This window comes from Acipenser ruthenus, chromosome 23 (genome assembly GCF_902713425.1).
Source record: "Acipenser ruthenus chromosome 23, fAciRut3.2 maternal haplotype, whole genome shotgun sequence".
In the NCBI taxonomy this organism is placed as follows: Eukaryota; Metazoa; Chordata; class Actinopteri; order Acipenseriformes; family Acipenseridae; genus Acipenser; species Acipenser ruthenus.
This window is the reverse complement of record NC_081211.1, coordinates 25,207,759-25,231,872: the sequence shown is the minus strand read 5'-3', so window position 1 is coordinate 25,231,872 and position 24,114 is coordinate 25,207,759. Positions and strand designations below refer to the sequence as shown.

At 35.1% G+C, this 24,114-nt stretch overlaps 1 protein-coding gene across 2 annotated transcripts in view; it reads right to left on the bottom strand.

The window, feature by feature from the left end:
- Positions 1-2,832: 2,832 nt before the first annotated feature.
- Positions 2,833-24,114, bottom strand: part of LOC117413303 (gamma-aminobutyric acid receptor subunit gamma-2-like) — a 30,644-nt gene continuing 9,362 nt past the window's right edge. The window contains exons 4-10 of one of the 2 annotated variants that reach the window (XM_034022282.3): positions 22,744-22,964; positions 21,983-22,065; positions 20,636-20,773; positions 10,974-11,126; positions 9,364-9,566; positions 8,126-8,149; positions 2,833-5,208 (exon numbers count right to left, since the gene is read on the bottom strand). In XM_034022282.3, the coding sequence (XP_033878173.1) occupies positions 4,930-5,208; positions 8,126-8,149; positions 9,364-9,566; positions 10,974-11,126; positions 20,636-20,773; positions 21,983-22,065; positions 22,744-22,964 (1,101 nt within the window). In that variant the 3' untranslated portion in view covers positions 2,833-4,929. The remainder of the gene's footprint in view (positions 5,209-8,125; positions 8,150-9,363; positions 9,567-10,973; positions 11,127-20,635; positions 20,774-21,982; positions 22,066-22,743; positions 22,965-24,114) is intronic. The other variant, XM_034022283.3, reaches the window with a different exon arrangement.

Below are 24,114 nucleotides of genomic sequence, written 5' to 3'. Positions count from 1 at the left end.
CAAGAACCGTGGTTACATGATTGCAAATAATATAAGCTAGCAAAACATCTCCACACACAGTATTTAACAAACAAGGCATATCCTTCCCTTTGAACTTGCATAAACAGTCTGGCCTTCCTTTCAAATAGTGTGGTTCAAATTGCACGTACAAATGCTGTGAAAGTAAAATAAAACTACATCTCAATATTTAATGTGTTTAAAATCCTGTTATGTGTGCTCAGTAGTATGCTCTAGTGATGTTTCTGTCTCACCCACAGGTGCATTAAATTACTAGATTAGGGAGTAAGCATGGTAAATGATATGATATGGTAATAATATATATATATATATACATATATATATATATATATATATATATATATATATATATATATATATATATATATATATATATATAAATTGTAGGAAAATGTAGTTTAACAGATTAATAACGAAGCTACAATTAAATCTAAATAAGCAAGAAACCCAATTATATATTCTCCAAAGGTGGCTCTTGTTATTTATATTCAGAAACAACACCCCCTGGTGACAAGGCCTGTATTTATAAACTCTCTGACTCATACTATACAAAATGCAAATGAGCCTAGCAGCCATATGACAGTGTCTGCATTTAGAAAGGGAGATAAATCCAGTTACAAAATTGCTTTAAAAATGTGTTTAACCCTTGTAGTCCTGGTGGGACCTCAAGCTCCCTCCTTATCTTGGTGGTGTATTATTATTATTATTATTATTATTATTATTATTATTATTATTATTATTATTATTATTATGTATTTATTTGGTAGACACCTTTATCCAAGGCATCTGCCAAATAAATCAATTAATAATAATAATAATAATAATAATAATAATAATAATAATAATAATAATAATAATAATAATAATAATAATAATATGTATGTTAACATATGCCATTGGAAATCAAGTTTGAACCTCACAGGACTCCAAGGTCCCAATCTGAGGTAGAGTATAAATATATGTTAAAAAAAAAAAATGCTGTCCTGTTCTCATGACAGCAATAATTCATGACTGGAAGGATTAACTGTGTCTAATTTATTTTCAGTGTCTAGCAGGCTAGGTATAAAGTCTGAGGTTTTCTGAGGTGATGCAATGTAAAAATCAGACAGCAGAAAAACTGAAATTGTTTAATGTCTACAACAATAACAATGGAGCACTTGGCTGTACTAGACAAGCTTTTGAAAATGCTTTGTTGGTTTTTCAGTAGATTTCAGTAATAGCAGACTGCAATTCTTATTGTGATTCAGGCTAAAGAGGAAATAATAATACCTACTTCTATACAGTATTTGTTATCGAAACATCAAGTATTCTTTTATGACACACTGTCGAGCGTTTTCTTAGCATTTGGTTACTTAGGTTAAAAACGTGGTAAGCAGTTACACTAAAAATCCATGAAATGGCACACTATTGCATAATTTATACACAGTCCTTGTACTTTCAGGTTTCCTCTGAAGATAGTCCACCCCAGCACATGAAAGGTTACCTTTGATACCATAGCCTGTAATCTCCAGGGCTTCTCAAAGCCATCCGTGCCTCTCCAGCTGGTTTCTTGCTTAGGGGGCATGTTGATGCCAGTGTACTTTGCAGTACTCTGATAAAATAGCATACATTACTCACATCAAAAGCTTAAAATAAAAATACATCCTGTAACACCAATCCAATAAACTACATACAGTGTGCTCAAAAACTGCTTTCCTTTTTTGGTAATTAGGTATACTGAACCACAGGTGATATGATTCTAAAATAGTATTGGATAACATGTTATAATGCTCCTTCTTTTTTTATATAGAATGCCTTAATCACAGCAATTCCTGTAATGTGTGGCACTGTGCCTTTATAGGATATTTTGGTGCAATTGTCATAATTGAATTCATGATTTTATTGGTCGTTCTTCGGTCAGTAAAACAATGTGTCCCCCTGAACACAAGAAAGAAGTAGAACAATAAATAATTCTGGAACCCAGACTTCTAATGCCTTCTGATTCCAACTCCACAGAGACAGTCTATTGTTTAATGCGACAATTTTATTGTAAAATTCCACAGTTGAGTGCAATTCCTTTTGAAAAGGTTTTGAAGTACATACAGTATACATTGAAGAACTGAACAATCATTAATCAGTTTCTTCTTTGTCGACAACTCAAGAGCAAAACATATCATTCAGTTATTACTGAAAACATTACCCCCAAGAGATTTTTGTGAGATATGTCTTATACTTGATGGACCTAGAACATCTGTAAATTATTATTTACATGTGATCCAAGTTGAGTAGTTGAAGCCAATACAATTTAGAAATGCAAAGGCTTTCTTTTTTGTTCAATGACAATATATGCCAGTAAATAGTATCAGAATTCCATTAGATTTGGCACTGCAGGATCTGATGCAGCTAAACCCACATATTCTGAGAGAATGCTACTTGTGGTAGGTGAGCCAGATTGGAATCAATTATTCTAACCCACAATTGCAGAACAAAAGTATTTCTTTAGGGTCACACATTTATATTTTCCCACTCAGAAGACTGCCCCAGACTGTCAGGCAGAATGCTGGAAAGTGGCAAACAGTAATATCTTACACAAAACAAGCAATGCCATAGATATTACTGTGTCATTTCATCCTCCACTATCGGTGGATCTTGAACCCTCCCCCAGGCCATGCACAGAAGTCATTAACAGCTAAATAAAGTAAATCAATGGTTTTGATTGGCTAAAAAAAAAGAAAACTTCAAATAAATGCAATAGTACACTTAATTATTTTGTACTGCAGGCTTTACATATCACATTGTATATAATGTATAGTTTGACGAACAATTCTGTTTTAAAAAAATATTACTTTATAATCACAAAATGTTTGCCCTCTTCCAAGTGCTTCAAATAAAAAAAGAGGATGAGTTTAATGAGAAGACCAAACAAATATATGGAATGTATCATGAAGTTATGTGCGTTTCATAAAATCCGATAGGAATTAAACAGGAGGTTTGTTAGTTAGTTTATAGGTTATGCTTCAGATAACGGTTAGAAATTATGCAAATTATACAATAGAACTAATCTTGCTTTCACACTGCTTGACAGGAAACTGGTGTATCATGTACTGTTCCCAATTTACAACGTTCCAATCGGATGATCATTTCAACACTGTGTTCCTTGTAAAACATAAGGCATAAAGAATCAACCCAACTCATCCATGCCATTAAAGCCAATGAAAACATTACTTTTCCCAGGCTTTGGGATTTAAGATGTTGTACTGGCAGATATACCAATAAAGAAAAAAAGCACACACCTTTTTGTGATGCAAGTAACTATTCACCTGTCCCAGAAACTGAGCATTTTCCTTTCATCGCATGAGTGATTTGACAGTTCAAATGCTTTCTCTGTATTATTAGTTTGTTGCTCTGGGGCCCTTTGAACCTGTGGTCATTTTTTTTTTTCTGTCAGGTATAGTCTTGCTATGCTAGGACACAACATGTATATGATGGATTACTGTAAGCCATGCCAGAGCAAATAATATTTCTACACATGAAGGGACATGGACAATGAGAAAATGACCGCTAGGGGAAAATTCATTGGAAGGACAAGGCAAAGCTAGAATGGGGCTGGGTACAACATTGCAGCCTCAGTACCATTACATTGTCTTTAAAACAGTGATATACAGTGTACTGATGGCCACTTACCTAAGATTAGATTTATTTTTAGCAGCTTTTGTAAAGCATCAAGTTACAAAACAAGCAACACTTGCGATGCAGGTAACAATTGTGGAATTGTATACAAGTAATTGTGTTCAGATATCATCGTTTTTGTTTTCAGTGATTTTTTTTTATTTTTAAGCTGCTCTAATGATAGAGACACCATGATTAAAATGTATTCCTAGGGTTTGTATGCAATTCATGTATCTTTTTTTTTTTTTTTTTTTTTTAAACACTTTGAACAGTTTGCATCTGATGCTGCATTTACCTGATCAGATTTCATGTGCATTGGAAATGGGCAGAGAAAAAAATTAAAAAATGAATCCAGTTTAATTTACAGGAGTTTTCCATAGACAACAGAACAAAAGACCAAAGTACATATTTTCTTTTTTTTTTTTTGGCCTGAAAAATGCATGCAGTAAATTGAAACCACTACATTCTATTCAAATATTTACAGCATTTTTACATTTTATTATAGACCATATATTTTTATAGCCCTGTCCACACCATTAAAGGCAAGGAGTGATCACTTTAAGCTTTTACAGTCAGGTCTGTAATCCCGATATAGTTATGGAACTCATAAAACAACTGAAGCTCCATAGATAAGCAGGCACGACTTCCTGATTAATATTCTTAAATACTGGTTTATTCATTTGCTATACAGTAGTCTCTTTCAATTGGCCATTGCACACATTTTTTTTAAATATACTAAACCATTGTTAAGAAAAAAAAAAGGATCGAAAAAATCATCTTGCAGATCTATTGGCTGTAATTTGTATTTCTTGACAACAAGCTAATCAGACAATGACATTGCTTACTCCAGCAGCCTGTGTTTAGGGGTCTCTAGAAAAAGGCAACAGTAGAATGAAAACGTGCATGAGAAAGCCTGACTGTATACCTTCCTGAGCTGCATTCACAAGCACTGGATTTAGGTTACAGCATCTGACTTTGTCTCGTTAATCCGTACCTGTCCTAGCCATGAAGGTATCAATGAGACAATGTCACAGTCTAGCTGCATCTGTACAGAATTCAACTCCTTTTGGAAATTTGCTACACATTTTTGTTGGATCTAAACTAAGGCTCGAAAAATAATAATACAAAAATAATAACAATAATAAGATCAATACAATTTAAATAATAAAAAAGACAGACACTGTACGCTTGTTTTGCTAGGGGTCAAAAAAGATATGGTCTTGCAAGTGGATTTTGATATTAAGGCCAGCTACATCTATTACCCTAAAGATAGAGATAGGAGATCCAGTATACTAGGTTAAACAAACCAAAGGCAGTAGGGAAGAAGATGCGGGCATAGGAGTCAATTTTGGAGACGCGGATGTGTATTCGACCGTGCCGCCATGCCCCTGATCGGCAGTCTTCAAAACAGCAGAAGAAGCTGGAGCAGTCCTTGCCATCCAGACACTCATACCCATACTCCTCATCTCTCTCCTGAAGGTGCGTGGCATTGTTCATCTGAATGGCTGTGGCAGAGCGTGGTCGAATATCAACAGTGGGCGTCTGTTGTTACAAAGACAGAGAGTGTTAAGGCTCTGTCCCTTTGAAACCATTTGATGCAACAAATGCAGAAGCAACTTTTTTTTTTGTAAGCAAATGATCATGCTAGTGCTGGGCAATCCATCTGTATGCATCCAGGCTTTGACTGCTTAACAACGGTTACCATAAATAGACAACAATGGTCCCCAAGGCGGCTATGGCTGTGAAGATGTTAACTTAAGTGTTAAGGGCATGGGGCATCAAGTCTGCGAGGAGAAAACAGTCTTCACAGTGTATACAATCTGTGAGCATTTCATACTAGCAAGAGAGACTGCTGTCACCAAGTACAGCTATTATATGACAAGTGTTTGGGTATTTTCTTTTTTTAAGTCAATTATGTGCTGTTCTGAGTCTCGCTTCAACTGAATCAGTCACTCTACTCTGTGACCGGCTTATTGGCCCCCTTGCGAGGTTTGTTCATCCAAAGTGTACCATGTTGTGTTATCTAAGGATAGCAGGGTTTAGAACACCATGACAGAATGCAGCAGAGAGATTCCATTTGTCTTATAATATGGAATATATATTTAGCAAATTCCACGTTTTGCCTTTAGATCCCTTCTCAGAAATCCTTCACAAAAATCACAAATTATATTTACTGTTATTTCAAAACTGCGCATAAACTATTAAAGAGATTTTAAAATGTAGTTTTTTTAAAATGTTTTGTTCATTGCAGTAGAAATATAGAATACCGACCTGCTTTAAAACTAACATATCTTAATATTTAATTCGGTGCTTCACATTTCTTTACATTTTTAATACAATCTGCTAAAGCAGGTCGTCTGGTGCAGTGCTCTTTTCCAGTATTTATGCATATCAATTTTTAATAGTGCAGAGGTATCAGCGATGCTATATAAGCTACTTAAAAATTATACATCCATTAAATTAATATTCAAAATTCATATTGGAAGGCTCTTTTTAATCACAGACCACCTAAACAGAAGCTTGGTAAGGATTAAATTCATATTTATCATAAATAAATGCATCTTATACAGCTTTGATCAGTTTATGCACCATTAGATGAAAGAGCATGAAAATATTTGAACAACAACAAATTAGCTGGCTAGACTCTTGCTGACATGTTAAATATCCTAATTATGATAAACCCGTGATGCCTTTTTCCTGAATCTGACAGCATGTAATTTCGAACCATTTCCAAACAATATTATCCTGAACTGTTATCTTCCGTATGACATTTATTTTTGCAGTGAAACTTTTGAATCTATTGACACAATTTCCTATAGATGTCTGTAGAATCTGTCTGCTTTAACATTGTTTTCCCCCAGATTTGCCCCGCACTGGTTATGTGTGCTTAAACCCCACTTTGAAAACTTGAATAGGACACCATTCAATTGGGTTTTGTACATAATGCTCTGATTAAATATGCAACCAGGGATTTTAGTTAGCTCTACACAGTCTGCATTTTAATGACAGTTCTCAAAGGGTTATACATAAAGCGAGTGACAGACCAAGTACAGAACAAGAGCAGGCCTGGTGCAGGTATTCACATGAAGTGGAATTGCAGCTTTAACCAGATGAAAGTAGACAACCTTTGAAAACCCCAGACTGTTCCTTGTACAAAGAATTACTGCGCCTTTTTTCCTAAAAATGGCACTTTGTTTAAAGTCTGTTTCGATTATTTAAATGAAAGGTACGGCAACTGCGGAGGTTTTTTTTCATTTTAAAGCTGCTTTGGAGAACATTTGCAAACCGTTTTTAAACAAGGCATCAGTAAAAACAATTCCCAACAATGATATAAATAACACCAGGACCTACGCCACAGAACAGAATAGACTCTAATCTCAAAATGCTACTGTTCATCACAATTGGACACGTTGTTACCAAGATACAGCTTCCAGTAGCTCAGCCAATCAGATGTGGTGACCCATAACCACAGAATATTATAATAAATGTCTGCAGAAAGTCAAATGTGTGCAAGCAGTCCTGAACCTGTTGAGGTATATTCAGTTGATCTAAACAGTGGTGCATCTATTTACAGAGCTACATTTAGATGTTACATTTTAAAAAGCCGACACTTCCGAGACTCACATTTGCCACTTTTAGATCAATAGACCCTGTTGCCTTTATCACCGACCAATGAGATGAAAGAGCTCATACATAACTATGTGAGCCTCCACTATAGAGAGAAGAGGGGGGTAATAACGCCCACCGAGTTTCATGCACAGGAAGTTGAACAGATGATTGTTGAGCCATTCATTCTGAAGCAGAGCACATACAGTAAAAGCCAAGTGTCAACTCAATTTGCCGTATGCTACAGAATCAATCCATCTACATGCAATGGTGTCCGTACCATTACTGCTATGTACTTTCATAAGTTATTTAAGCAGTTATTTTTTTTTTGCACAGGGAACTGTGAGCAAAGGCTGCATGCTTCATCTTAAAAAAAAAAAAAAGACTGTCTTGAAAGATGACCTTAATTAGATATGAGTTCTGCAATGCTCACACTGCTGAATGGTTAGTGATGTGATTCTTTACCTCATACGGTTGTCTATTTCAATCTGTTAATGCACTGCTGGCTGTGTAATTCTGAGCAGTTTTAAAGCCTTCCATGCTTGTGATGAGATGCAAAGCAGGAGCTGCCACTGTTTTTATAATGTGGGACCCAAGTAGTAATAAAAACAGTTTTTCTATCTTTACTGACTCGGTCCATACAATGCTTTTTAAAAAAAAAAATGCACAGTGGTGTCACTATAAAGACTAAACCAGCCATCCTTGACAAATAATTACTAGTTAAATGAATAAGCAGGAAATATATAACTTACACACATTCTATTTTACACATACTGTAAAAGAATGTGCATCTAATGGTCAAAATGCAGCAGTGGCATGCAGTGAATATGTTCTATTCAGACACAAGCAATACCTTTGAAGAAAACAGCCGAAGGAGCTTTTATCCAAGCAGGAAACAAAGTAGTAAAAGAAAAAAAAGAACAGATGTAAAACAAACACAACTTAACATAACGATAGTACTTATCTAGCTTAAGAGTTACAGGTGAAGGTAGTAGACCAGACAAAAACAAGAACATGTAACATTTACATAGGATTCAGAAGCAGGTTTACCTTGTTTGTATTAATACTTGCCTTAAGATTAAGTCTTCTGCAGGGGGGATTCCTTTAACAGGAAGGCAGAAACTGAATGTACTTAAATGGTACAATTCCATAAAGAATTACAATAGACACATTGGTATTTATAAGAGCAAGGTAAACCTGGTGTCATTGTGATGCTTACTTAACCTACATAACCATCAATATCGGAACATTTAACAACATTGTGACTTGGACATTTACTACTGGTTTAATACATGAAATGCTTGGAATGTTAACGGTAGTTATGAAAACATAGTGATTTGTAAACACCAAAAAACTCCGTAGTCTCCTCCAGGAAAAGTGATGTGACCCATACACCCCAAACTAAGCTTTATACTCCATACATACTTAACATGCAGGTTGTGTGGTAGTAATAAACAGCAAAAGGCTTGTAAGTATCCTATATCAGTGTACAGCAGTTTGAGTGTTCTGTATATAGCTTTCATCCATGTTTTAAAGGGTTAGGACCTTTTTATTTTTTTTTGTGTTACATGTTCCCATGTGTTGACCTCTCAGAACTACATTTCCCATGATCCTCTTGCTCACTGGTAAATCCATCTTAGTTAAATATGTGAGCAGGAGGATGATGGGAAATGTAGTTCTGAGAGGTCCATGCAGGTACATGTGAAGCCATCTTGAGGCAGGGAATGCAATTTAAAAGTTTACCATTTAAGTACAAATTAATTAATAAAACTATTGAAAACATTATGTAGTTTAACGAACTAAATGTACATAGTATATCACAGTATCTTAGCTATATTAATTGTAGTTCATTCAATTCGCCTTGTATAAAGACGTCTGCTAAATAAATAAATAAAAATAAAATAATAAATTAAAACTAAACGGCTCATTAAAAAAAATGATATTAACATTGCTATACAATACAATATTGATGAAGTATGTTAACAACTACAGTATACAGAATTGCTACAGTATTTTAAAATGTATTTAGGCAATCTGATTACTGGCAATTGCATTTACGGAAAAATAAATGGTCACAATTACAGTACTTACAGGATTTTTCCTCTTCTTGCCCGGTTTGCTCGGTTTCCTGTTGCTGATAAAGTAGTGCAAGGTCCCGTATTCAATCAGAGCAGCGAAAACGAAAAGAAAGCAAACAGAGACAAACAAATCCATCGCAGTCACATAGGAAACTTTGGGAAGGGATTTACGGGCAATTGTACTCAGTGTGGTCATTGTCAGGACAGTTGTGATTCCTGTGAATGGACAAACAGAAAAAATATAAACCATAGAACAATACGTGTTGAAGCACAAATAGAATATACAGATATTGATGGGGAGAAGAACAGTATACCAACTTAAGACTGTCAGACAGATAAACAGACAGATTGTTACTTTAATAAAGACAAAGACAAAAACGAACTGCATGTTATAGTGCACCACCTTTTTAATCAAATGACAATAATAAATAAATAATAAATATGTCTTAACACGTTAACGCAATGGATTAAATGCATCCGATTAAAATACAGTATTTAGATTTGAAGGAATGTGACTATGAAATATGGAGAAATTTCCCAGCTGAATAAATGAACCAACTGCTGCCGTTTGCCTGATCCATCATGTTTGGGTCTAGGTAGGGTAAGCCCAAGAGATGTAACTAAGGGCCATCTGGTGAGGTTTTTTTTTTTCAATTTTTTCTCGTGTGTGGGGAGGATGGTAGAAATACATTTTGTTAATGCTTCCACCTTAAGATTAAATACATTCAAAAACCTTGTCTCTGAATATAGAGCAAGTCCATACACACTTGCCTCAGGTCTTTAATGAAAACAGAAAGTATAGCCTGCATGTATTTGTTTAAGTACTGAACTGTAAGTGTTATAGATTTTTAATAATGATTGACCTACACAATTGGTTTACACAGAGGTTATCGTCAAAATGCTGGAATCAACAACTTCAACGTAACATCAGTAATCAAGATTAATGCTGCAGCATTCAGTGCAGGGCACTGTATGATTGTGATCTTCTGGCTGACAGCACTGAGGATTACAAATTATATCACAGCCATTAATCCGTCCTGCTGACAGTCATTTACCCTCTGGTGTTTTTCAGCCAAAATTAAGCTATTTTTAATCAGTGTTAATGTTTGAACTCAATTAATGCAGCAAATGATCTTGGAGTTATTATTTATGCCCCACTATGCTAAATATTAAGGTATTACCAACCCTCCTGACCTCAACACACACACACACAAACACATAGAAACTTCAGCCATGATATTCCTAGAAAGAGGTTAGTGCTAAACCACTTCTGTACATTTTTTTTTACTTTTCAAATTAAAATATAATTTTAGTTCAAAATATAAAATATACAACCAGTACAGGTCCCCCCCCCCCCCCCCACCCCAGCAGGAAATTGGTGTAGTGTTTTCCATATACACTGCTGTATTCTAAACAAAAAAGGCATAACTTTATAATATGTTTGCTCTAGAAGAAGGTCAGCTCATACCAACTTCATTAAAGTATGGTTAATTAGCATGAGTCAGTTCATGAATTGCATTGATGTCTATTGCATGTTTGCACTAGGTTTGCTGATTATAAAAATGTATGATTTGGCAATCCCTCAAAGTAAACCCAGAAAAGAAGCAGAGGCTAACATGTTACCTAAGGATGTTCTGGCAGGCACTGCATCCTTATTAATCCAGAAAGACACCCAGGACAGCACAACAATCAGAGTGCAGGGAATGTAGGTTTGAATTGTAAAATACCCCATCCTCCTGCTTAGTTCAAAGAAGACTGTCATCACCACATAATCTCCTATGAGAGAGAGAGAGAGAGAGAGAGAGAGAGAGAGAGAGAGAGAGAGAGAGAGAGAGAATAGATAATTTTTCCCTTTGAAGTCTGCAAACCACATTGTTAAATATGACACATTACACACACAGCAAGGTAACGTATTCCAAGATTAATGTTTCGTTTTCCTGTGTGTTCTCATTTTTGTTTTCAACTCTACTTAGAAAGTGTTGACCTCATTTGTGCTCTACTGAGATCTGTCTTCTTTCAGTCATTCATGCTTTCCTTGTGCTGTCTTTTCTTTGTCCCCATTAAAATAAAATAAAGCTAAAAAGATGTATGGCGTAATGATAAAAAATATATATCCTAAAAGCCGGACACAAAGCCACCATCTAGAGGGAACCTATTTAAAAGCAAGAGCAAAGGCTATTTTTCAGAGAGAGATACAATTTTGTAACACTGTGAATCTAGCAAGAAACTACTCAATAATGTAACTTCTCCTTCATACATCTAAATGGTATCTTGCTAGTTTTATACTGTTTCAAAGTGGATAAAATACACAACACACTCTACATCTGATTGGGAATTGGAGAAGTGGACTGGCATCTGTCCTAAAGTAACAAGGTCAGATTACCTCTTCCTTGTCATTTCTGTAGATAATAATAATAATAATAATAATAATAATAATAATAATAATAATAATAATAATAATAATAATAATATTATATAGCACCTTTCATAGTGAACCACCATCACAAAGCGCTAGGCTGTGAACTGTTCATTATATGCAGAGTCACTTACAATAGAACATTGACTTAACATCTCATCCACAGGGTGGAGCACAATGAGGTTAAGGGACTTGCTTATGTCACATAGTGAGTCAGTCAGTGGCAGAGGTGGGATTTGAACCAGTAACTTTCTGGTTACAAGCCCTGGACTTCAATCACTGAACCACACTGCCTCCTTAGCCAAGCAGCCTGATTAGTCAGTCGATCCGCGATGTATCTGTTGTATGCACACTTTAATCTGCCTTGCAGCTATACACTTCAGGAGATGGAAAGTAGAACCCACATTCAGAGTATCAAACTGACAGTTTGATTAATTTTGTATTTTCTTCACTGATAAATTGTGCTGCCCAGTACCCATGACACTTAAAATGTGTCTAAAATTCAAATTCCACAGCACAGAAGCAGAAGGGTAGACATGTAATGTCAAGAATGTAAGTCAGGAACATTGCCAAGAGGTAGCCTGCAAGATAGTAAGAATAACTCAATGTGTGGTGTACTAACTATGCACTGCACGTGGTATTTATTAATTCTGAAAATCAGTTTGTAATTGAATTTGATGACAAAGATATATACAGCTATAGCCAAAAGTGTTCCATCACCTAGAATGTTAGGATTGAGACATAAAAAAAAAAAAAAAAAAAAATATATATATATATATATATATATATATATATATATATATATATATAGTTTGAAATTTTACTGAAAACACACTTTGTGCAGCTCTGACTCCCTTGAAGGATTGTGTACCCATTTATTACACTCATTTACTCCAATGCTTATTCCACCCAAAACTATATTGTGTCTTCTATTTTAAGCTTAACAAGTAAATACAAAAAAACCTACTTGCCGATATCATAGTCTTATTTCTGATTCCTTGCTCATAAGTCTTGAAAAGGCCTGGCAGCTGTACAACTTGTAGAATTTGTATGAATAGCCATAGCATCTGCTTTATTCCTGCTTTTCAAAATGACCTTAATATGTGTAAAAACATAAAAAGCTTTTGCTTGCTGATTGTTTCAGGTTAGTGCTTTGTCAGACGGGGTAAAGCTACACTGCTCTCTATAGTAATTAATTATATTTATTTCACTTATGTCAAGCTGAATTAGCTGCAGACATCTCTTCTACAGTGCTTCACACAGCATGTTACAGGGCAATTTCCAGAACTACAGGGAGCTCTCATTCAGCCTCCATGTGATGGTTTAGATTTTCATATACCAGAACACATCAAATATTTTCAGTGACCGCCACATACCCATGAACACAGATATCCCAAGGGAGAAATGTGGACGAAGCACAAAATGATGGAGAACATGAGGGAGGTTTTTTTTCAGAAGGCAAATGCCTTTCAAGGAAATACAGCATTTCTCTACACATAATAATGTTATGTATAAGAGCTAATTCTATCAGTTATGTACTGCACAACCCATATGTCAATGGCCTTAAAACTTGCAATAAGATAACACAATCCCTGGTAACCTGTTATGGTAACAAATGGATGTGTACTTTTTAAGACGTAAATGATCTACTTTCCACTCTCAATAAAATACAAAAGCATGTCTTTACGTGCCACATGGGGGATAAGTAGCTTAAACCAGTCTGTGGTGCTATATTGAAAAACAACAGGAACCAGCACACCTCCCCAAAACAGGACTGCAGCTCTTAGGTTTCAGGGTCAAGGACAATGTCTGACTTGGGTTTCTTAAAAACAAATTAAATTAGTACCACAGACAACAACCAGTGGCCAGCACTCCACTCTAGTAGCTCCCTGTAAAACAATTAAGCCACATCTTGTATAACTAACGACGGGATACTGTACCGTTCCATATTGTACTGGAAATTACCATTAGAATTGATACTTCAGGAACCATTACAGAGCAAAACCTTTTTTCTCTTTCCCTTTAAGTTTGTAGTAAGTAATATCATACCTAAATCTTTGCTGCATTTAAAAACAAAGCTGATTGATTATTCTTCATTCTGACTAAATACATTATAATGAAAAGCCTTTTCGCTAAGACATCGTGCAGTAGAGGGTAAACACATCTTTAGAAGTTGAAAGAAATCAAAGCTCCATTATATACTATATTTTCACAGAAGTTGGAAATACACATTAGTGATAATTACCACTTACCTCTTAATGTAAGTATTCTGTGATATATGAATGCTTACATTCATATAGAGGTATTTATATAAACCAGTACATATGAAATCTGCCTCTGAAATGGATAGCTGGTTTTTAAAGTACAGTAGAGCTGGCAGCTCCCTCATTTTAGTCTCTCTTAGCAGTCTCTCTTACCTGTCCTACCTCTCTATATTCACAACAGACTATAAACCATTATGCATTTAAGCTGTACGTTTTAAACTCATCCTGATTTTCTTTCCTTTGTTAGAAAGTGTTAACTAAACCTGAAGTCGATTTTTCTCCAGATGTGTTGTTCAAATGAAACATTGATTTATCTTGCTTTTAGTAAATCAACCAATTGACTGTGAGATTTACAGTGTCTATAACCAGTTCTAGTTTTCTTTTCTTACGTACATTGAAAGTGACAGGCTACACTGATTACATAACAATGTACAATGTGCATTAATCACCAAGTTTCATACCAATCTTTGATGGTCGCTGTAACTGGTTTACACAAGCTTACCTTTAGAGAACAATCTGAATGCTGATGAACAATTCTTAATCCCGGATGTTTTGAGAAAAAAAAAAAGATAATCTGTATTTCAAAAAACTCTAATTACAGTTGACAACAGATTGGCACATAGCATAATCACACAACATAACCATTACTTAGAGCTCTGAGAAGAAGTCATTTTAAATATCTATGAATTTTGTTGAGGCAGTACTATTCATATACAACACAAACATAACTTTCTAAGGAAGTAATATAGCTACCTTAAGAATAAAAACTTAAAAGCAGGTCTGTAAGAGTGTGTGAGTCATTGGTAAGGGACCAGGGAAGCAACGTCTAAACCACTCTGCAGTGCCTTATTGAAAACAACAGAAAGAACAACAAAGGGAACAAAGGAATTGCCACTCTTAGCAGTTTCTGGACCCTAGACAACACCAGCTTTCCTCTGAAACATATACGTTAAATAAGCACTCTGGACAGCTCCCTGGTGAGATTGTAGTTTGTGCAACGTTTCCATTCAGCTGATTTCTTAAGTTATGAGATTCTTCCTTATCCTGCATTCATACAACAAACATTGTGATAACATTGCTCAGGTTTTACTTAAACCCAGCAGTGTCCAGGTTTTCTTTCTGGTTTGTTTCTGTATCAGGTCCACAGATCATTCAAATGTACAGTATGCCTGTACTTTTCAGTAACAGCTGTCAGTGCAATTTTGGTGAAAACAAACATGCAAGGTTCAATGCAATGATGAATTGTTTGCAGAATACTGGACATTGAATTAGACAATCCAGAGGGTGTGTTTATGATTTTCCTCATGCTTTTGTTTGTTTCCCTTTAATACATTTCTAATCAGGCTGTTACCCAGCATAGGAAATATCTTCAAATTATTTGACTGGGTTTTCATACATTTTTTTGCTACTTTGGTTTAATGGAATGGAAAGTAGGTTTAATGTGAAAATAGTCAAGGGAATTTGGCATTCCTTTTCAGTTGAGAGCCATTAGTGAATGAACAGCATCTGATTTCTGTCTGACATTTCTAACATAAATCAATAAAGCTGGAATGGAATATAGCTAGGATGTTTGCCAGAGATGGTATTAAAGAGAAAGGAACCCAAGCACACACACACACACATACACACACAAACTGCTTCACTTTTAAAGGCCTATTTATGAGAAATATATATTTCCAATATTTCTTAAGTTTCCAGGTTGAATGTATTTGGCAAAGAATGGACTGCCACACCAGAGACTTGTACATTGATAAATGGTATACTTTATATTGTAAAGCTAGAATTCCCAGGATCAGGCCATTATAACCTTCTATTGACATTCAGCATACAGTGCACCATATATATATATATATATATATATATATATATATATATATATTTATTTACACTAACAGTAGTATTGTCGTTATTAGGCAGAATACAAATAGCACAGTCTCTTAACTATGGCTCCCGACTACAGCGTTATAAAGGAGGAGCACTGTGTGTGTGTTTGTGTATATATGTATATATATATATATACACAGTATATTTAAAAAGGCTGTTCCCTTGGAAATATAAACTATAAGATAAACAGGCATTTGGAAAAGGGCATTTCCCATTTCTGCACTCTGTTTTGTTTCCTACAGCTATGGCCAAAAGTTTAGGATCACCTAGAATTTTAGAACTGAGACAAATTTAAATATATATATATATATATATATATATATATATATATATATATATATATATATATATATATATATATATATATATATGTACATAATTTAACATCAAGAAACTATAAAATGATATCGCAAACATCTTCCGGAAGCCATATTAGCAGTACTGTATTTCATGTCAGTTTTTCATTAAGTATATAGAAAACTACAAAGCAGTATGTAATTAAATATGTTAACATAACATTATTCAACAGGTTTCATTCCACTGTATGAAGCAAATGGAAGCATTTCCATTCTGCCACTGAGGATTTATCAACAAATTGAACTTCTTAATGTATACAATGCAATGGTGTTTTTTAACTGGACTGTTGGGGGGTTCAAAAACCACTGCGCTGGTATGTAAGCTTCCAGTGCTTTTAAATTCAACCCACATCTGAAAACCTTCTACACTACGGGTGTCAGGGACTGGTACAGTTGCATCTCTAACAAAATATACTGACTTGAGTTATGATGAATGAAAAGGTGATAGGATGTAAATCTATTGGCCCAGACAGCTGCAAATAAATCCAGTGTGCTGGGCTCTGCTAAAACTGCAGGAACTCCTAATGCGCAGGTGGTGTTCAATGGAGGGGAAAACAAGCAATCATTTTCCTACACTGCTGTAGCTTGGCTTGTGTAAGTAAGCCATGTCCTAGTACTGGACATATATTGCTGTTGTTCCTTCAACATCCATTTGGTGTTTTTTTTTTTAAACTGAGGAAGTATGTACAGAGCTCCAAAAGACCCAATTGCTACATATCCTGCTGCTTTTAAGAATGTATCAATAGTTCATTTTGATCGAGTCCATTCACAATGGATTTGCTTGAAGTGAAGAAGAACTTAGATTTCACTGTTGATATCATTGATCACTGTGCTACTGTATATACTCATTTTACTCTTCTATACATGATTAAGCTGAGGCAGTCATATCATTTGGAATATCATCATAACAAATTTCAACTTTGCCAAAGTCAGCTAGGGAATACTGCATATCATATTTAACCCCACAAAGCCTGCACAGGAGGTCCATCCAATTCTTGGCTACTCTTTCTGAGACTACATGCAAAGATGCCTATGTCAACTGTGCTGAATTGCAAAGTGTTTTGATGTGAATCACTGCCCAGTTGGGTTGAGCCCATCAACCTTTAGCCATTTCGAGCGTGACCTAAGCGATGAATCCTTCAGAATGGAAGGAAACTTGATAGCCATATTCTTCTGCCATGTTTGCTTGCAGCTCACATTACATGTATTGGACCACCTTCTAACTTTATAAAAAAACATACTTTACAGACTAAAAAGCAAGAGAAACAATGATATGCAAAAAAAAAAAAAAATGCACATACACACATCTCCACTTGGCTCTTAGATGGTCCATTATTTTATACATGGTGCCTCCAGATTTATCTTGTCAACTTCTCATCTGGAAAATGTGGGCTTCCATAAACTGTGAAGATAGCTGATGTGTCCTACGGCTCTCAATGCTCAAGCTAAATCATGCAGAACAATGCAAACAGAAAAGTATAAGCCACTGAAACTATAAAGAATAGTCACTGTAAGAATAACATCTGAAAACAAATTTTACATTTCATACTGTACTGCTTAACAGGGGAAGAATTATTATTATATTTTTTTAATATTGTCTGACTTATCAAAACTGGCAAAGAACTCTGGGAGTGCCCGCAGGTGTCAGCAACAGAATAATTTTTTCCTTTCAACTCTCATTCCATCACTGTCATCTCCAATAACAAAATGCCCAAAGGAACAAAATAGGGGACCTGACTGCCAAAAAGTCTTATGATGTAAGTTATAATACAACAATAACCAGCATGCTAGTGCTTGTTCCAGCTACTGAACATCACCCTCAATGTGTCTGGAAAGCAGATGGTGCACTGCATTGCAGTGCCCTCTCTTAAAGCAACCCATCCCCCCATAGAAAATGCACTTAGGAAAAGTGAAAAGAAAGAAATCTGAAGCCTGGAGTGGATAAGAAATTCTTGGTTATAACATACCAATCTGTCTGCTTCAAGTGACACCTCACTACAGCAGTAGCTATTTTGTATTTTTTTCTACAATGAAAAGGTAACTGAATACATCTTATATAACCTTCCTATTACATTGCTTGTTTCTGATTGGATGCAAATACATACTAAACAGGCTGTATTTTTCTGATCTGTTTTTTTATTTATTATTTTAGTTAGGTTTTTTTTTTTTTTTTTTACAGAAACTGTTTAATTATCTGAAGTAGGTGGTAGTTATCACTAAAAAAATAATGCTGGAATTATTTCTACATAATTTTAAAAAAAAAGTTTTTTTATTTTATTTTATTTTTTTTACTAAATTTAAGTACCTTTTACCATAGAACACATTCACAAGGGAATAGTGTCCTTTAATTGCTCTTTAATTTACACACAACAATAACTGAATGAAAGATATTCTGGTTTGATTTGCTTGTGATTTATTGTGTTGCTCTGCATAAATCACGCGAATGGGTTATTTCAGAAATCTTTTCAGAGGTATAAACATGATCAAAAACAAGAAAAATACATGGAGACACTACACAGAGCCTTAAAATACCACAGCCTTTAATAAATAGCAATTATCCTTTTCATACAATTTTCAAATGTGCTGATACACCAAGACAAATTGCACCCATGGAAATATAATAACACATCTTTGAAGTTGAAGGATGATCTCTATTGTTCTTGATAGCAGTGTGTTGCTAACCTGGTTGCTATGTTGTACACCACAGAACACATTAACGGCTGAACACTATACACTGAAGAGCTGAAGCTGGCCATAAAAATTACCTGAGTATCTTGGCATAAACAAGAGGAAGCATAACACTGATGGGTCCCTAGTTGGGTTCCAACTGAGGTTGGAGGTAAAATCATCTACTATAGAAGAGAGGCGTCTATGTCATAAAACCACCAATAACACTGACACACCTGAGACTAGCAGAGAACTTTCTTATTATCTGGCTTCTTTACTGTACACATATTGTGTTTTTATGTCCTTTCTAGACCTGCCAAAGAGCTATCCATCATATTAATAATATATAGAACAAGCCTGTTTTAAACAAAAAGCGTTTTACTGATGTAGTCTTATTATATTGGTTTGGTCCTCTGTTGTTGAAACAAAAATCACATGGATATCTTTTACCTGAGTAAAGCAACGCCCTTGCTTGAACAAATTAAATATTGCATGAGCACACGCAGCTCTCTTACCAGGCTGCAGCTTGAATAAACGGGAACCCTGCAGACATGAAACACTACCAGGAATGTACAAAACACTGCTCTCCTTTCTGTAAACGTTAGTCTTATTGATCGGAAGCAGTAGCCGTTACTACTCATTCTCTTTCTGGATCCCCGAAACTCAGATCACCATCCAAAAACATGAAATGGAAGACTGACTAGAATTCGTAGCTAGCTTTTGCAATCCAATATTTTGTTTTATTCATTTCAGCTGGTTGTGAGTTACAGTACATTCACTATATATATATATATATATATATATATATATATATATATATATATATATATATATATATATATATATTTATATATATATATATATATATATATATATATATATATATATATATATATATATATATATATATATATTGTCAGTGTCAGTAGTTGAACTAGTTGCTGGTGTCCATTTGATAAAATAAACACTTCATTGGAAGTTAGAAACCAGGCAGGAAACTAATTGCAGTGGTAATCATGATCTGCTTTGTGGTTAGCACAATTCTTTCTGGCTTTTACGAGCTGCACTATTGAGATTTCACTAAAAGGATCAACCCCTCATACCAGCGGCATCTGGTCCACAGCCAAAAGATCCCTTTCTACAATCAATAAACATTTAAACAAACTGGCATAATAAACTGCATCTTTTCAAACAATCTGCACTTCCTCTGGTGGAGAGAGGTGATTTATCATAATAATGGGAATGGATTCTTATCCCATTACAACTGGAAGCTGCTCTGGGACTATTAAGTACATAGCAGCATTCACAGTTCTATCAATAGTCTGGCAACATTTTCTCCTGAAATCTAGTAAAACAACCTTTTATCACCTTATCTCCTTTCCACTACTGTTAGAAAAGAGAAAGCATCAGGGTAAGGTTGTATTAAAAGAATATTGGTTTTCAGTCAGTAAAAAGGCATGTCCACTTTTAAAAAATAGTGTTGGCGGTTTCAGATTTCAAATTAACATGGTGAGCTGCAGGCATCAACCCTTTCAATGGTTCTTACGCTGCAGACTTTCACACTCTAATATGCTAAACACATATAGCTCTGCTGCAATCACTCAGCACAGCTCACTGAATCTTTCACAGTGTTTGCTCATTTAGGACCGGAATGCAGATTGCTTTGCTGTGAATGTGACGCTTTAAGGTTCGCTTTACCTGATGTTGTCTTCACAACCTCAGTTGTATTTCTCAGGCCAACAAAGGAGAATTGGTAAAGCCTCCATGATCGAGTGTCTCCAATCTCAACAGAGTGCCTCTTCCACTGGTAGATAATCTCTTCTCTTGGATAGCCATCTAGATGTAAACAGTGCATCAGTGCATACCCTTAAAAACACACTTACCATTGAGCCATGTGCAGAACCTGTGATTTGAATGGTGATTTTCAACACTTTGTACAATAGATCTGGTTAAAATAGGTCTGTGATGAACAATAAAGAGTATTTTGTTGTACAGCTATGAACCTAATTTAGATATTTCAGTAAACATCATGTAATCAAATAAACCTTTAGCCATAGCTGTATACCATTAGAATACCACTTACACCCCCACCGTCTTACCATTTAAAACACTATTAATACCTATTGTTTATCCTGCTTGAATGGTTATCATTTAAATGTTTTAACAGGGCAAGGTAAGCTATAGATGTTTAACAAGAGTTAAACATATTAAACAAATATCAGCTTCTTAAAGATGCTTAGAGACAGATATCGCATCTTTTTGTTTTCCAAAGTCAACAGTTATTTAATAAAAAAATACAAAAAAAGTTGCTATAGGGTTGCATAAGGTCAGTCAGGTAAAATGTTTGAAAACCAAACAAAAAAAAAGAAAAATCAAATTTAGTTTAGTAATTGCCAAAAACATAAATAAAAAAATCTATAATATACAAAACATAACCCTGTTGAATGATATGTGCAGTAATGTGTGGGCCTGGAATTTAAATCTTAGAGTTTGCTACAATATCTAATGCAGTTTAACCAACAATGCCTTTAGGCATGTCATTATGCCTTTCTGATTTTTGCATTTCCCACATGCCAATTTTATAACAAGATTTACTTTCTTCTTTCCTGGCGCACTTGACCACTATATTGCAGTGGGTTTATTCGAAGTGATGTTTTTAATTAAAATATATTTATAGAAAAAAATAAATAAATAACTAATGTATACAGCATTGTAAATTGTTATACGAGGTACATAATACAACTTCAAGCAAAGTGTTTTTTGTTTTACTCTGTTTTATAGCTACTCCCCCACAGAAATTATACAAACCCATCATGGAATATTTGCAGGAATATATCAGTTACACTGTCTTTACAGTTAAGAGATGATAAGCATTTATCAGTCTTTTCTTTATTTATAAAATAACTACAGAAAAACAGCTTCTTCTCTTTATTTAATGTGACGTGTGATATTTGAAATTAAACATTATGGTGATGCTAGCGTTGTGCATCCTAATTTTCTCCCCTGATGGTATTTAATATAAAATGAACATATGTCCAGACTTACAGCTTGAGAACTCCAGAGGACAGGAATGCTCATCCATGGGGAAATTGTTCAGTTTTAACTGGCACTCAGCATCAATAGTTAACCTAAAAATACAAATAACAAAAAAAGTTATATTTCAAATATCATCCCTCTGTCCACCTGTCACTGATTTTATGCATGTATGCGTCAATGTGTAACAGGGTGGAGGCTGGGAGGAAACTGGCAACCTCGCACTTAGCAAGCAAGCATCTTAACCACAATCCAAAGGAGCCGGGCTTGCCTGCATTTGTGGTTTTAGTGCTTTTAACCTCATCTCATCTCACTGACAGGGGACAAAATCTGTAAGGACAGTGCATGACACAACACTGCCCGTTACACTCGTATCCCCTTTAACCTCGACAATCGCTGCAGCCAGTCTCTGAGATCTGGTATCACGGCACCAATGTAACAGAGTGGAGGCTGGGCGCGAACTGGTAACCCTGCACACTGCAAGCAAGCATCTTAATCTCAATGCGAAAGAGATTGAAAATAAAACGTGTCCATTTTTTTTAAAATGTTGGAATTGTGAGAATATGACAGGTTTCTTTTATAATATATTCTTTAGCTCCTGTTTAAAGAACGATTTTACTGCCTCCAATTGTGAAGTCAAAATGATGACATGCTTATCATACCATTGGGAGGTTCTTTGCATTGACACATTTTCTTGGTAGCTAGCTATCAGACTACACAATCCTATGCATTAAAGATACTCTTGAAATCTTGACAGTATATTTAAAGCTTACCTTAGTGTATACAGTATCTTCCCATCGTTCCAGATCCTAAGCATTCGATTGGGTGTTGTTATCCAATGAGCATCTGCCTTTTTTGAGTTCCGAAAGAAGGTGTCAGGGATCCAAATTTTGCCCACCATGTTACTGTTAAGCCTGAGCACCTTCATCGTGCTATTGAATTTCAAACGTCTATCATACCAGGTTTGTGCAAAAAATATATCAATTGTATATTCCTGTCAAAATTAGGTACATAAAAAAAGTGTTACACATGAAGAATCATAATAAAATGTTGCTTTCCCTCTTCTTAGGTCTCTGAACATTTTTCTTTTAGTTCATGTTCAACATCAATGTATTATCTGTCTTTACATATGTGCCCTGTACCTAAAACATTCCCATAACATACAATTTGATACATTTTACAAACTCAGCTGATTTGTCAAGGAAAACACAGAAAAAGAAACAATCCACAGTTGGCACAAATGAGGTTAAGATCTGGCAAACCATCTTCAATGCAAGCTGCTGTTCATTTTTATTAAAGACGCATTTCTACGCAGCCAGTGGTATACTGATACTAGCCAGGTAAACACACACCAAGAGGGTCATTTTATACCTCCTGTTAGTGAATAGTGGGTAAAATACAGAATCCTATAAAAGTTTCATTTTAATAATTTTCTCTTGGCCAAATCAATGCAAATGTGGTTCGGGTGTGGTTAATGTGTTATGTGCCCATGTATAAACTGTTTCCATGGTGTTGTCTCTTGTGCCTTATTACCTGTACGGGAAAAGAGCAAAAAAAAAAAAAAAAACTGCTGGTAAGATAAAAAAAATGAAAGGCACTGTGAAACTACAGTGCATTTCTTAAGATAAAACCCATTTAAATTGCACATGCCTCTACTGCATAACAATTGTGCACAGAGACTTGCTAAGGCCAGTTAGAGTAGTACAAATTAAACTTCAGTGTAAAAATGAAAAGGAACAAAACAAAGGCTCATCCTCGTCAGAATGGACTGAAGATGCTTTTTGTATTGCCTCCAGACATCTCGTACATACGTCTGTATCCACAGCAATGGTTTTACAAGCTAGCTGCTCTATGTATATCACATGAAAACAAATAGTTAATAATCTGGATGGATTCTTTCACATGTGATTCTATTTTCATGTATTTAAAAGGTCAACAGAAATGCACATACTGTATATGCTCAGGGTGTACGTTTTTGAAAACATGCCTCACAACATCAAATCCATTTGTACAAACAGACATTGTGTTTTTGGAGGTGCTTGAACTGCCTGTTACTCAGTGATGGAACCATTGGTTTCATAATAAACATTTTGTATTTCCTAAAATGGCAATTAAATGTTAAATATCGATAATGCTAATGCTAC